Here is a 16,281-nt window from a genome sequence, read left to right as displayed (position 1 = left end):
GGCCGTGGTATGTTTACAATGGGACTTCTGCTCCTGAACCTCTGCGCACAGCGTCTGCAAATCGGGGCTGTACGAAGTCACTTTCATCTTTATGCAGGACTGTAAGCTGTCATCTGTGAGGTGTGAGCGGTGTTTGTTTTAACGTAGTTCACGGTGGAGAATAGCTGTTGACATAATGTGGATCCAAAGATTCATAATTGACCCACCTGGGGTTGAAAGTCTCGGTAAATGCACGGTGTTTCGGCGGGTATACCGGCTTCCGCGAGTGTGACGCTTATTTTGAGTGATGAAGAAATAATAGAATATAATTATAGTTTTGTATTTCAATATCACAATAATCTTCCAATTTAGAACTACGAGTTAAAAAAGAACTAACATAAATAAAATACAATTCAGCTAAATACTTCTAATTTATTTTCCCAAACCACTCGGAGCACTATAAGGACTAAAGAGCCGCATGCGGTTCCGGAGACGCAGGTTGCCGAGCCCTGGCTTATGCTATGATTCAAATCAAATCAAATCAAATCAAATCACTTTTTATTGTCACATCACATGTGCAGGCACACTGGCACAGCACATGCGAGTGAAATTCTTGTGTGCGAGCCCCACAAGCAACAGAGATGTGCAAACACAACAACACAAACGAGCAAAATACAAGAATGGCCAACCTGAAACTAATAAATATATGTACAATATATAATAGTGTATGCATTTCTGGATGTGTATACTAAATATTTTCCTACGTGTGTGTGTATGTATACACATTTTTACAAATTAAATAGTAAAAAAATAAAATAATAATAATAATAATAAAATATATAAAATATACAGAGTTGAATATGTGCAAAACAAGTGGCATTTATATACAGTGTGGAGTGCATAATGTTGAATTTCAGCACAGGAGGGAGGGGGTGAGTACCTCAAATGTGCTGTTAGCATGTTAGCAGAGCGATGCTACTGTGAACCGAGGAGCTATTGTCTTGATGTGAGCTTCTACTCAGGGTTTTTTCTTCCAGTTCAGAGCAGGAATGGTTTTGGTAATAAACTGGCTGTTGGGTTTTTTTTCCCTACAATTTTAATTATAAGCTACATATATTTCTACTAATGGAATTAGTTTGCTAACAGCAACAGGGATGAGTCAGTGAGTCAGTTGCGCTTGTGAATCATGATTCACGAGTCAGTAAAGAGATTCTCGAGTATTGAACGATTCGTTCACCGTCACAGCCTTAAAATTCAGGGAAATGAAGGACACATTTGAGGGCTGCATTTCGAGCAGCCTTTGAATTGGGACAGCCTTCGTCGCGTCACTGTGATGTAAAAAATGCAGCCTTTAAGGCTACAGACCCTGAATTGGGATATAGCCAATGTTTGTCCAAGGTCAACATTGCAACTGACCAATCACACTGTTATGTCATACTTTCCGGAAAGAAAAAAAAAAACTTGCTAATGTCGAGTCCGGGAAAAACGTGCTAGGTTGGGGATTAAGATGTGATTGTGGTTAGGGTTACGGTTTGGTGTATGGTGTGACTCAAATATTGCAAAACTATGACAACACTACAATGCGATTGGTCAATTCACAATGTAAAACATGAACCAACATTAGTTTTTTTGCTCCAGGAGCAACACCAACACAATGCTATCAGATTCAGCGACTACAGCCATGTGTAAAATATGGTGGTGGGTTTGTCATAGTTTGAGGCTATATTTCAGCCAGTGATGTTAGGGATCTTGTCAAACTTTGTGGAATCGTTAACTCAGAAAAGTATGGTTAGATTTTGTTCCACCATTCAATCTGAAAAGCATCCGAATGACATTGTTTTGTTTTGTTTTGTTTTGTTTTTCTTTTCAGTATGGCAGTGGTCCACAACATACTCTCAATGCAGTCAAACCATACCTAGAAAAACACATGGATTGGCCGTGCCAACACATTCTCATCCCAAAGCCTAACATTCTATGCTAGGTGACAAATTGTCAACATATTACATTTTCGGCCACCCAACACATTACTAAATGACGACATCGGAAAAATTAGGAAATATGACAACCCTTTGGACTCAATCTACACATGCTCGTTCATTTTTTATTTTTTTTTTTTAAACTCTTCCGAAAACACTATTTCACATCATTAAACTGCTGGTTAAGGTTAGGAATAAGGTTAGGGTTAGGGAGAAGGTTAGGTTTAGGGCTGGAATACATGGCTGCAATGTTTACTACTGCAGGAGCGTTATTCCACTGGATTTCATCCATAACCCGGCGCATACCATTAGAACGAGGAAGGTCACCTTTCGTGTTCCTCAGGAATGCCGCGGGACGTGACAAAACGTCGGGATGAAGCCGGACCTCAACATCAATGAAGCAGTGTGGAACCATGTTGATGGACAATGGAACAAAAAGCAGCCAACATCCAAAGAAGAACTTTGAATGTCCTTCAAGAAGTCTGGAGAACTTTTCCGGAAGACTACTTAAAGAAATGACAAGAAAGCTGGCCTAAGAGAGCTCAGGCTGTGTTGCCGAAGAAAGGTGGACTTTCAAGTTTATTAGTATTGTTAACTGTTTTTGCCTTATGTGCTTTATTCTATATTTGCATATGTTTAAAAATAATTGCTGCACCTTTTTTCCCATTTTCCTACAAAAATACAAAGAAATAAGGAGTGAGTCAAGACACAGTACTGTGTATAGACAGATAAAGTAGCTAGTGGATACAAGATACAAGTTTCTTCAATTGAAGGCCAGTCTTGGTTTAATTACAATGCAGGCAACATGTTTACACATAGGCACACAAAATATTGAGCAGTCAGTTTTTAGCAAGAAATTTCACTTTCACCAAATAAATATGAAACATCTTTCTGGCATCAAGATACATGACTTTATACAGTAAAGCCTAGAACATGAAAGAAAAATACAAACGACCAAATGTGGACTTTAATATTTACATAAAGTGATGACCTAAAAGGCCTGACAATGCAGAGAAAACATATTTTATGACTCTGTAATAAAAACTGGGCTGCCAAGTGTACAGTGCAACATATTTGTGAATGAGTGTTTCACTATCAATGTACAGAGGCCGCTTCGATAAGTAAATTAGCTTTTCAGTTTCTTCTGGTGTGCTAGAAAGTTTTAGAAGCCTGGCTTATTGTTATCGCTGTTATTATCATAGGACACACTCCTATTCTCTGCATTTTCAATCTCAGCGCTAGTAGTTGGTTAAAAAAAACAAAAAACAATGTGAAACCTGTCTTTAAGGTTTATGGCTTCCCCACAACTACAGCTGCTCCAACACTGCAATATTTAAGTGGTGAGAATGTGGGAACACAGAGAACAATCCAAGGTGGAGACTCTGTATCAAAACTTACCTAACAAAAAAAAAACACAACAAGAACTGACACACTTCCAAATATTTCTGCAGAACATTTTTACTACAAGGTGCCAAACTGTCTTCTGTCTGGGCCAAAAATATCATCCAAGATCAACATGTACACTGAGGAAATTACATGATATTATCTTTCAGCACTTTTTCCAGAAATGTTTAAATCCACAAAATGGAAAGGAAAGGGACTCACCACATCATCAGTTGAAATATGGTACATAACAAATATGTAGAACAATGTATCTAAATAAATAAATGAATATAAATAAATGCTGTGCGAGTATCAAATGCACCAGTTGTCTTAATTGCTGACACATCAAGTCTTCTCATGAACATGTGAATGATAAAGAGTTTTTTTAAGTCCATGAAGCATTTGTGTCATAGTCTAATATTAACAGATAAGTTGTGTTCACAATGTTCTTGTTTGATAGGAGCAATTTCTTTACTCTCACTCATGCTAATCGTGCCCTCATATAAAACTGGAGTCTTGCCGGGATAATCAAAGCGATTGCTTCATTGTTATGCAACACTGGCTGTAGGCCATTGTTGACTTGTTATAGGAAAATCTGGGAACATTTATTTGGAACAAACTCACATTCCTGTGAGAACACTGTGATTTACCTCTCCAAAGGTAAATAGTGAAGAAATGCAACTAATGACGTTTGTTTGGAGAGAGGAGAGCAAAGTCAACGAAATACGTTTCAAAAGCGTATACAGCAATGGTCAAAAGTCTGTTCTTTTTCCAGTGTGGAATGACTGTACAGCATACATCCTTAATGACTTAAAAACAGAAGAATTGGATGCACAACTTTGAATTTATCTTGGATTTTCTCTGCTCGAATCACCTTGTTGTTGAATTGTGCTATACAAATAAATTTGCCTTGCCTTGCCTTGCCTTGCTCTACACACGATCAAAAGTATCCATACAGGCTCAAATATACAGATAAACCCCCATGTGCATTTGGTTAAATGTCCCTTAGAAAGCTTCACCTCAACCACATGCTTTTGACAGCCATCAGCAAGCTTCTGGCATGATTCTAGTTTCATATTTGACCACACTTCTTGGCACAGTTATTAGAATTCTGAATTGGTTGGTTTCCTGGCACAGACCCAGTTTTTAAGTATAGACCACACATTTTCAATGACATTGAAGTCTGGGCTTTGGGAAGGCTATACCAGAATTTTAATGTTAGCCAGTTTTTATGTCTGTTTGGGTCCTGTTGGGACACCCAGTTGCCTCCATGTTTCAACTGTCTAGCTGTTGGTTTGAGATTAAGAATCTGGAGGTAGACATCCTTCCTCGTTGTTCCATCCACCTTCAGCAATTAATCAGTACCACTGACAGCCAAACAACACCAGAGCATTATGCTACCACCACCATGCTTGACAGTTGGTAAACATACACCACCTCTGGTCACTGTCCCCTCTGCAAATCGCTACCACATCGTGGTGGAAAGGTTTGTGTGTTTCAGGGATCTCAGGAGCCATGTTGTCTGGGGGCTTTTGCCCCCTTGTAGGGTCTCCCATGCCAAATTGGTCCTGGGTGAGGGACCAGACAAAGAGCGATTCAGAAGACCCTTGTGAGAATATCACCGGAGGAACAGTTTACCCTGCCCGGGATAGGTTTACCGGGGCCCAGCCCTGGAGCCAGGCCCAGGGAGGGTGCCCGAGGGCGAGCATATGGTGGCCAGGCCTTAGTTCATAGGGCCCAACTGGGCCCAGCCCGAAAAAGGGACATGGGCCCATCTTCCTGCAGGCCCACCACCAGCAGGAGGCACCGTAGGGGCTGGGTGCATTGTGAGCCGGGCGGCAGCCAGGAGCGGATGCCCTGGTGGACTGATCCCCGGCTACCAAGACTGGCCCGGAGACTTATTTGGCTTGAAAACCTCAACTTTACTCATCCAAACCTATTGTCACTGTGGCCAAATAGCCCAATCTCTCTCATTTGTCAATTACACTTTTCTCCAGAAGATATTTAGCTTGTCCATGTGGTCAGCTGCAAATTTCCGTGGAGCTTGAAGGCTTTTATGCGAAAAGAGAGAAACTACCAGTTGTAGCCAGTCATGATCATTAATGAGAGGTCAATTCAAAGTGGAGTTAATATGTGTTGTACAACTTTTAGCACCAGTTATTAAAGGATTTAAGTAAGTGCATGTCTGCATATGTATACTTTAGACTCTTGTGGATTGTGAGTTCAAACTTTTGAACATAGTTCTTTTTTTTTTTTTAAGTCATTAACCCTCTGAGGTCGCCGGACACGCCGGCGCGTCAACATCACATGACAAATTTAAGACGACACAGCTACAAGGTGCAGCACGACAGTCTCCATTTCAACTTGGGTCGAAAGTGCGGACTTAAAAATATATACCAGTTTTTGAATTGTGTCGATGGGCCACGTAAAACCAGAGTTATGATAAAAAAAATACACCCGATGTTTTTTTTCTGAACAAAACAGTGGTGTTTACAGCGGGAAGGACGGTAAAAACGGCGCTTTCTACAGACAGCGCTAGCAAACACTCTAAGCTTACGAGTGAAAAAAGAAAAAACACCCCTTCCCTATTGGTGTTAGAGTTTACCATGTCAGCCAAACGAAAAAAAGGATAAGGCAACATGTGACATTTTGTTGTTTAGGGAGAAGGGGGAAGTTTTTAGGAGTGACACCCGCGACGGAAAGCGGGCGAGCAGAAGACAGAGAGAGAGAGAGCAAGTTTTCATAATATATGTGAGACATTAGTGACGTTTAGCGTGTTTGGAGGCTGTAGTTAGTTTGTTGTGTAGTTATTGTCTTGTATTGTGTGTCAGTTATACTGCTGAATTTCATATTTGCTCTAAAAAAGCCGTCAAAGGCAGATTCCAGTGTAAACGCTGTTCCCACACGGAAAACTGGACTCATGCAACTGCTGTCAGACCTGCAGGGTTTGGGCCTTTGGTGTTCTCCTCTGTCTTATACTGAACACAAACTACATTTTTTGGACTGGCACAAATAATTTGTGTGCCTTCTTATTTGATACAGCACACCTGATTGTTCTGTAAATAGATTTAAATAGTTATATAAAAAACGCCTGAGGCCTTGGCTGCATTTTTAGGTAAATAGTACCGTATAACTTTGTTGTTTGCAAAACTTGTGCATAATTTTTTAGAAATGTACAATTTCTATTTGCATTTCAAGTCATGAAAATGATTCGTTAAACATGTTTGTAGGTTTTACAGTAAAAAAATATAACTTTTTTCTACTCGGATTTTGAATTTTTTGTCTGAATTTAGATCAACTGTGCTAATATAGTATACCAAAATGAAAAAACAACTCAAATTTCAGATATTTGAATTTGTGCCGAAAATAATGATAGCAAACAAGGCAAGAAAAACACATTTTAAAGGTGAAATATAGAGGTAAAATCAAAAGTAGTCAAAAACGGCCAATTATACCCTGGACCCCAGAGGGTTAAAGATGTGTGCTGTACCCTGGAAAAAGAACAGCTCAATGAAATAATTAAAAGCCCAAAATGACCATGATATTCATGCACATGATGAGGATATGTAACCTTCTGGCCAAAATTGTCACTTTTATATGAGTATGAAAACATTTCATTTGTTCCTGTTTGCGTAAACTGACTCATTTTCCTATCTTGTGGAAACTACACTGTTCATTGTCATCTTTTTATATACAAATAACATTATACAATGTACAAAAATGAATAAAAGGACAGAGACTAAGAAGCCATATGTTTGTGCAAAGAACACCCAAAATGCAACATAGAGGAACAGATTAAAGTGCACTTACCTCGTGCACTATTACCTACTGTGTTATCTGGTCATTGACTGCAATAGTCTGCAGTAGTCTAACTGGGCATGTGAAACTGACACAGGGAACATGATGAAGCCTGCTGTTTCTGTGCACGTACGCTTTACTTTTCAGTAGCATGTTATCTTTCTGATTCACAAGTGGTACACTTAATACACTTGTTGGCTTGCCAGTAAAATGCAGCAGACCTTAATCTCTGGTTCCTTAATATTGTTATCAGCGCACTTTTACCAAAATGTTTTTGCTAGTCAAGTTAATGGCCAATCAATATTTCCCTCTAACCAAAGTACACATAGAAACGTGTACATCAATGCAGCTGTTTGCTTTCTTTGCATGCTGGTACCATGCTATTGTCACCTGCAAATATAATGCTGGAGTACTTTTATGTGACTATGAAGATATAATCAGTGAGTTGGCACGGGTGTTGCATCGCTCTGTATATAGAGCCACCAAATTATCTATATCCATCCAACTGCTTGTTTCAGATGTCTACTCAGCCAATGGCATGCCAACAACTCAAGTCATGTAGACATGGGGGAAAAGGTGGTTTAAGTGACTTTGAACTTTATTTCAGAATCTGCCGGTCTGCTAAGTTCTACTCTGTTCCTGCACAACCATCTCAAGGATTTAGAGAGAATGGTCGGGAAAAAAGAAAATATTCTGTGAGCTGCAGCTGCTGGAGCCTATCCCAGCTGTCTTAGGGCAAGAGGTAGGGTACACTCTGGACAGGTCGCCAGTCTGTCACACGGCTAACACATAGAGACAGACAACCATTCACACTCATGGGCAATTAAGAGTTTCCAATTAACCTAACCCCACTAACTCCATGTCTTTGGAATGTGGGAGGAAGCCGGAGTACCTGGATAGAGCCCACACAAAAACACAGGGAGAACATCCAAACTCCACACAGAAAGATCCCAGCCTGATGGTATTATTGAACTCAGGACCTTCTTGCTGTGAGATAACAGTGCTAACCACCATGCCACCACGTTGCCTGTGGTGAGGGTTTAATGTTTAATCAAAGTATTGTTGCTGACTACGGCCATCACTTCATGACCACCCATTGTACCCATTGTCTGATGCCTGCTTCCGGTAGGATATGTCACAAAGTCAGATTATCTCAAGTGTCTTGAACATGACAGTGAGTTCATTGTACTCAAATGACCTCCATATACAACCAATATTAATCCAACAGTGCACCTTTAGGATGTAGTGGAATGGGAGGTTTGCTATGTGCAGCTGATTATTTTGCAGAAATTGTGTGATGCGATCATTTGAATATGAAATACAATCTCCAAGGAACCTTTTCAACTTAATACCATGAAGAATAGGGACTCCGACATGGTATTGACAAAATGTGTCAAATAAAGTGCCTGTGAGTGTATAATACATCAGCAGGAGATATTAAAGGTTAGAAATTCAAACTTCACTGTGTTGCTTTGGTGTTGTAACGCTGAAACTTTTGATAATGTCTCTCAAATACACTATGTGGAATTCTAGGCAGAATTTGTATGTGAGTATAATGACTGAGTTTGTCTTAGTTTTGTTCATTTTTACATAAGGACAAGTATGTAACATGAATCAGGGAACACACCACAGCATTTATTGCCTAATCTAGTCTGCAATGCCCGTCCCCAAATGGATCTTTAAAACAGAAGAAAATCAAAAGGCATCCTAAAACACAAAAATCAAACACAACAAATGATAGGACGGACTGAAATACCCTAACAAGACAGCAAGTTATTCATGGTTACATGATTGGTTAATATTTAAAAATGGTTTCTGTTTGATTTTTAAAAGATCCCAGTTAGACCCACCTTTAATTTTGTAAGGCAACAAATACCCCAAATATACTTTGGCCAAATGTAGATTTCCATACAGGCAGCTTATAATTACCAGCCAATGCGCCAAATGTTATCGACCCACAGGTTTCATTACTAATACTGTACCTGGTTAGAGAGATGCGATTTAAGTGATTGTAAAGGTTTATCCAACGAAATTTAAGCTTAATAAAAAAAAAAAAAAAAAAAAAAAAAAAAAAAATTCTATGAATAACAATAAGCATTGAAGAAAATTCAGAACATGAAAAATAAAGACAAAACAGATTGAAACTTTCTGCAAACAATAATGGTGTTTAATGGACTTCAGTTATGGCCAGATGTATCAATTACTGCATCAGAAAACTAGCATGTTGACAGCACTATAATAAGTGGTTTGCTGTGAAGTTAAACACTAAACAAATGCAGTTACAATCACAATACGCTAAAATCCCGAGAGAAAGTAACCTAAATATATTTTCTGCCAATAAAAGTAGTCGCTTCACTTCGCCTGGTCAAACCTTTAATATGAACACATTTAAGAGCAGATTTAAACACTCTTTCAGTGTATGTAAGATCCTGCAAATAAATTACAAGCGTGACACTTTAAAAACAACGCAGCTCTAAAGCTTTACAACTAATTTTCCAAATGCAAAAAAACAAAACAAAAAAAAAAACCCAAAACTTGTTAGACTGTACAAACAATGTTACATTTCATTACAATTCAACAGGTGTTAAGACAATTGTCAGTGGCGTAAATCAACAGTAAATACAACTATAAAAGTACATCATTGAGATCAAACCAGATTTAAGATCCTCCTCCTCCCCCCCCCAAAAAAAAAAAATCTGGAAATACATAAAATTTAGGAAAATCTAAAGGTCTAGTCTTTGACTATTGGCCATAACGTCACAGTGTGGTTACACAGGTCATGGATAGACAGGAATGTTGTTATTGGAAAAGGGTCTCCTCAGGCCCAGCAAACAAAAGGCAGATTCAATCCATGTCCAAGCCTATTCATGCATTCGTCCTGTGCTCATCAGTATTTGCCAAGCTCACACTGGGCAGTGATAAAGCCATTCTAATTACTGGGTTGTCCTTTTGAACTAGCCAACTCCTGATTTTTAAATAGGTTGCTTAGTCATAGGTCCACATTTTCGCTTCACCAGCAGTTTCCCGTTGACTCAATATCATAACATTGTCACTTCAAATGTCTTCATCATCTGGAGTCTCTTTTGGTGCCCTTTAGTTGTTCTCTTGCGAAACTGTGGTTTCCTAGGAAAGGGTTGGGAAGAAAGACAATTTTAGACTAAGATAAGGTCACATTTTCCTTTATGTCAAGTCCTGAGCAAAGCTAAAACAGGAATGTTTACAGTCATGGTCTAAACGGAGACATGTAATGTCTGTAAAATAGCCTCGAACAGTTGTTGAGAACTATGGACGTATGCCGCGCTAGGTTCACTGTGTGCTCACACAGATATACTTATCTTATCTTGCATGTTTGGTGTTGCAATCAAATGAACTTAATTAACAGTGTTATGACCAAGGTATGCTTATACAACTTGTAGATTTAAGATAAGGCTGATGCTCTTTGGCAGGGCGGCCAAAACAGGCGGAGGTCCGACAGTGTAATTGGTCTTGTTTTTCCCCCTTTGTGTAATTATTAATAACTAATTTATTGAAGACCTTGACGAGCTGATTCTAGTTTATAATAAATTGACCTTTATTGATTATTCTCTCCCTCTGTCTGTCTGAACTTTAACACTCTTATATGTTCAATACCTAACTCTTCTGTTCACTCAAGCAACTTTTTGTTAAAGCTGAAGCATTTGGAAGCACAATAAAGTAAAGGAAGGAAAGGAAATGGAAACTTTCTACTAATTCTTGAATCTTAAAGGAGTGCTGCCTTCATTCTTTATGGGCTCTGCTTAATGAAAAAAGCAAGAAAGTATTAGCTCTTCCCATTTCCTGCTTAGAAGGTATTTTTGCTGGGTGAGACATGGGGAAGCGGGGAATGGAGTAAGCAGTGTGCCCACTGTACAGTAACAGAGCTACATTGTAATTTGTAATGCACGCTGACTAGATTTGATTTTATGCACCTGACAAGTGCATCTTTGTGAGTTTTAAGTTTCAGTACTCAAGCCTTTCTGGGGGGGGGGGGGGGTCAAAGCATGAATCAGAAGGTTTCACTCAATCTATGTGTATTAAAGTAATTTAAAAACAAAAAAAAACAAACAAAAAAAACTGCTTACAAATGGAGTCCTTTCTCCATATTTGCTCCAGAAGGTCATCTTGACAGAGTTCTTGTGTCCTGTCCGCTGGTCAAATGTCTGGCAGGTCTCGAAAGGGGGACTGTACAAGTGCAAGCTTACTGCACACTCAGTGTGGCTGACATTTTCCACACGATGCAGACCAATGGAGTCTAAAACACACACACGTACACATGTATGAACAAACAGCATACCTGTAACATTGGAATGCTGTAAAACATGGCTCAACAACAGTTAAAGGCAGAAACATGACACCAGAGCTCTATTTGCCTCACGGACATACACGCCAGGCAGGGATTTGAAGGAAAAAAAAAAAAAAAAAAAAAGTTCATTGTAAATTTACAGCTGCCTGTGAGACCAATTAGACATTATGTAACTGCAGAGGTTGGAAACTTGGGTTTTACTGCACGCTGACAGAGAAGCCACACATTTAACAGCCTTGCCTAAGTTTCAAGGAAATTTCACATTAGCATATCTCGAATGATCACATACGTTCGTTTGGTCTATTGTATTGAACACTGCATAGGCATAATAAAGATGTGAGTAAAATGAAGCACCAGTTAAAATGACTCCATAGACAGATATCAGCACAGATCTAAATTCTGTTGGAGAACAAGCTCTGGTTTTAAAAAAAAAAAAAAAAAAAAAAAAAAAAAAAAAAAAAAAGATAGTCAGACAGTTTGGTGTCTCACCATTTATGTAAGCAACCTTGTTTTCCTGAAGAATTCTTTGTGACTTTTGGACCATATCGCCGTGTGATTTGCTCTCTGGCCACTCGAACAGCGTCTCCTTCAGCTGACCCTGCAGGAGCTTCATGAAGCAGTGGGACTCTGTGTGGTCATGGATACTACTGCAAAGCGTTAAAGAACACTGTCAGAATATGACAACACTGCTCTCTTCATAAAAATTAGACAAGATGATGAGGATGTTAAAAAATAAAAATAAAAATTGGGAAGACGAGGCAAATCTTAAGTTTTCACGGCAAGAGCTAAACATACTTTGAACAGCTATGTTTAGAAGTCATGCCCCATATCATATCACCAATACTGTATGTTCAAGAGAACAAAACAAGAAATTCCCAGAACAGTCTTACTTAACAAGTCCCTGTTTTAAAACACTAGTACTGGTACAGCCATGTGATAAAACAGTCTTTTCTTGTGTGAAAAAAAGACAGCTGCTGATCTGCATCTTTTAATACGTAATCATATAAAAAGATTTGCAACACATCCAGGAATTATCAGGTGACATTTGCTGACAAAGTGGGACATAAGATATCAAACAATGTCTATTTACATAATCTGTCAGTGTGTAGAACATTGGACTTTGTTATCTTTATTAACTAATGCAATAATTGCCAGTGAGAAACATGGCCATGTGGCCTACAGTATCTAAGAGTATAGGCTTGTAACATGACTGAAACCCCGAAACAGAAATCTTATTATTAAAGGTTTAAACAAATTCAGTTTTCTGATCAGATTATTTTATATGAATTATAATGATGTTATTTATTTTTAAAGATACAAATATCTTACCTGCCGTGGCCTTCACCCCAGCAGAGAACCATGAGATTGAACTTCCCATTACCCTTATCAACCAAGTTCCTTGTGTATCTGCAGGAATGAGAAATATGTCAAATGTACATGGAAAAATATGATGCATTATGTCACAACTATACAGTTACAGAGGAGTGAAGGGCTGAATTTACAAGCAGTTTGGAGCTTTTTTGATTTAAATGTCTTGTCAAAATATAATATTTGATTTTCAAGTGATTAAATTCCTTTTCTTTTCTTTTCTTAAATGCAGAAAACTGATGATTGACTTGAAATAACGTTTTCACAATAAGCTGTACATTACATTAATACAAATCAATTTTATTTTGGAAATCCAAGAAGCTTTCACGTCATCCAGCTGGAACCCACAAAGAAACAGAAGAGTTTTAATCATTGTCCAATAGTCCTCATACAGAAAACCTCATACCCTCCACTTTTGTGTCTGTGTTCTTACTAGGCCTGTATTTTCTGGACTGTGCAATTGCAACGTGTGCAAACATTAGCAAGCAGATGCAGTTGTTAGATTGGGAAACTAGTGGCTTTCAGGACTTTCTAACAAACAAACAAACAAAAAACAAAACAAAAACGCTCTTTTAATGACTATTCAAAATTTTCAGTCACACTTTGGTTAGGGTTCAGGCAATAAAACTAATTTGTTTCCTGAACTAGATTTAATGAAATATTATACTTTTTGTTTGAATTTATTGCTCAACAATTTTAACCAGGCTGGAAAAAGAAAGTCTGCCCGGCAGAGACCAAACTTGTCCCATTTGCCAAAAATCAGCGGGTGTGTATCAGTTCTCGGTGTTGATTGGATGGCACACACCCGCCTTCCATTGAACCCTCACTAATCAAAAGACTGGGACGGGGGGGCTCTTTAAAGTTTTGAATAGAACAGAGAACTGAGGAATGAACTGGTTTGCATATCTCCTCATTGTAACACGACCTTTCAAAATAAAGCACACTAATATAGGCCAAGCAATTTTCTTTTCAAAGTAAAACCTTAGAGCAGCAGTTTTGTCACCTAAATGAAAAGAAATAAATAAATCAGCCGCTTTCATTCAAAAAATAATAATGCTTTTAGCTACTGAGCAAATGCATGCAGAAGTTTGCCACAGCATTTTTTTTCAAGAGTACCTTTTCAATTTAAAAAAGGAAAGAAAAGGGACTCATGACACATGTTTAGGGTAAACAAAAACATGATAGAGTAAATATAATTTTGAATATCGATAAAGCAACACGACACTAGGTCAAGGTGCAAAAGTCCAAAGGACAACAGCATAGATGAGGAATATCTGGGTGGGTAGGTGTTGAAAACCCCCAAAACAAACAGAAACACGAATATTTTACCTGTATTGGTCAAATTTTGCATACTTCATCCACTCCTGAGGATTGCTCTCATATGACTCCATTAAATTCTGAACCTCCTCAACATTGATGCAGTCACTCTCGAAAATGCTGTGCAGGATTTTTATCAAGTCGTCCAGGGTTTCTGGTTTGACCACCTCGGTTTGCTCCATCGCTGTGCTGAAGAGGAGAGGTTTTTTTTCTCTCTCAGGTATGTCGCTTCAGTTAAAACTTCAGGTGGTGAAGACTTTCTAGTTTGCACAGTCCTTTAGTTTTTATAGGCCGGCGCCGCAAATTTTTTTTTTTGGGGGGGGGGGGAGCTGGAGACGGACTGTACCATTACGGAAAATGGTGAACGCCCACATCTAACAATCCAATTGAAATTTTGAATATTCTCTCGCTGGAAAGTTACAGAAACACGGGGTTGTATTTTCACCACACTTACTTTATAGAGGTGAATTTTATGTTTTTGTATGTTCTGACTAAGATATCCGTTAATCTCACACTTTAACAACTTGGACTAATCCTCTCTGAGGCCGGCTCCACCACGTTGTCAAAACACAGACACCTCTTGTGTCTTTCTGTCTCCTTTTCTTCTCCCACCGAGACATTCCTCTAGTAATGGCCTTGCTCCCCTCTTTTTGTGGGCGCTCTCCTCTGAATTGATCCATTTGTTGCAGAACTGAATCAGGATGGAGGAGAAAACGTGGGAAAAACGTTTGATTGGCAGCAGTCATGTTATGGGAGACATAAAATGTGTGTCTGCATATATTACTGTATATTTTAATAGTGTTTGTCTTTAGCTTAGCTTTGATTTAGTTGCATGAAGTGATTTAGTTTCACGAAGTCATTAGATTAATACTGTAGAGGTGTACTGAAAAAATGCTTGCTTTTTTAAAAATAAAAAAGCTACAACAAGTTTTTATATATGTAAATTATAAACTATGCAAAGAGAAGAAGAAAAAGAAAATCCTTTAATAAATGCAATCCAGTAATAAAAATAAAAATAAAATAAAATAATTAATTCAAGAAGGCAACTTAAGTAGCTGTTATCTATTTGAAAAAAAAATGGGTGAATACTTAATTACAGATTGTGCAATGAGCACGGACTGGGGGTTTTTCTTTCCTGGGTGTAGGTTATCACTGGTGGAAAAGTACCAGAGCAGGATATGTTATGATGGGAGACTCATAAACAAACATAACCAGCTGATTGTCAGCATAAGTGGAAATAAAGGTTGATTCAAATCTATGCACCTTTGTGATCATAAAATGTGACATAATCTGGAGATCAAAAAGATTAAATGCTTTCATTTCCTTGTCTGTGAAATTCTTCCTTTCAAATAGAGACAAAGAGAACCAGTCAGAGAAATATTTTGGATGAGATTGCCAACATCTTCACACTGTGTTCTAGCAGCTGTTTATCAGTGAGTCCCACCTTAATGCACATTTTTCTTAAGACACGCAACACATTCCACACAGGTGATTCTTTTCCAGTCCTCCACATGCTTGTCTCAAAAATAAAGTGTGACAAAAGTGTGTGTCAATACGGGAAATAAATAAATGAATAAATAGTTTGTACAGTGCAGTGACTGATTAAAATATAAAAGATAAAAAGATACTAGAGAGCTAAGTTTGGTCACCATGTCATGCTCAAATGGAGATGAAAAAGACAGTTTTTACATTTTTCATACATAACTTACATAAATCTATGTAATTGTTTTTTTTTGAAAATTTTATCACAAAACTTAATTGTTATCATTTGTTTTATTTATTTACTTTGACTTCAGATTAGAGTCTAAATCCATGGCTGAGCTCAGGTTTTTCCAGCAGGAATACTCTGCATTTGTTTTCTGTCATTCAACACATATCTGTACTTTAGAGGAAAATCCAACCTGTCTGAAGAAGCATCATGTTCGTGTTTACTAGAACCAAGAGTGGAGAACTTTCTTTGCATCACAATGTGCCAAGTTTTCCTCTAAGCTGCCACATCAGCATTGTAAAATGAAGTTTTGCTCCACCTTGTGGCTGAAACTTTGAATCTTGATTACCAAGGTGGAGCTGCCCACATTGAGGAAAAAGCCCCCCCAAAACCCTGCAAAAAACCCCGAAAACACTCCAAAACACTCCAAA

The 16,281-nt window shown here is 38.3% G+C and overlaps 1 protein-coding gene across 1 annotated transcript; it reads right to left on the bottom strand.

Annotated features, from left to right (window-relative positions):
- Positions 1-9,281: 9,281 nt before the first annotated feature.
- cdo1 (cysteine dioxygenase, type I) lies at positions 9,282-14,415 on the bottom strand. Its single transcript, XM_004547091.6, has 5 exons — positions 14,155-14,415; positions 12,787-12,864; positions 11,947-12,104; positions 11,237-11,406; positions 9,282-10,259 (listed from the first exon to the last, which is right to left on the bottom strand). Exons 1-5 carry the CDS (start codon positions 14,322-14,324, stop codon positions 10,230-10,232), a joined length of 606 nt encoding a protein of 201 aa, XP_004547148.1. The 5' UTR covers positions 14,325-14,415; the 3' UTR covers positions 9,282-10,229.
- Between the last annotated feature and the right edge of the window lie 1,866 nt (positions 14,416-16,281).

This window comes from Maylandia zebra, linkage group LG12 (assembly GCF_041146795.1).
Source record: "Maylandia zebra isolate NMK-2024a linkage group LG12, Mzebra_GT3a, whole genome shotgun sequence".
NCBI classification, from domain to species: Eukaryota; Metazoa; Chordata; class Actinopteri; order Cichliformes; family Cichlidae; genus Maylandia; species Maylandia zebra.
Note: the sequence above shows the minus strand (reverse complement) of the source record. Positions and strands in the feature narration are given on the sequence as shown.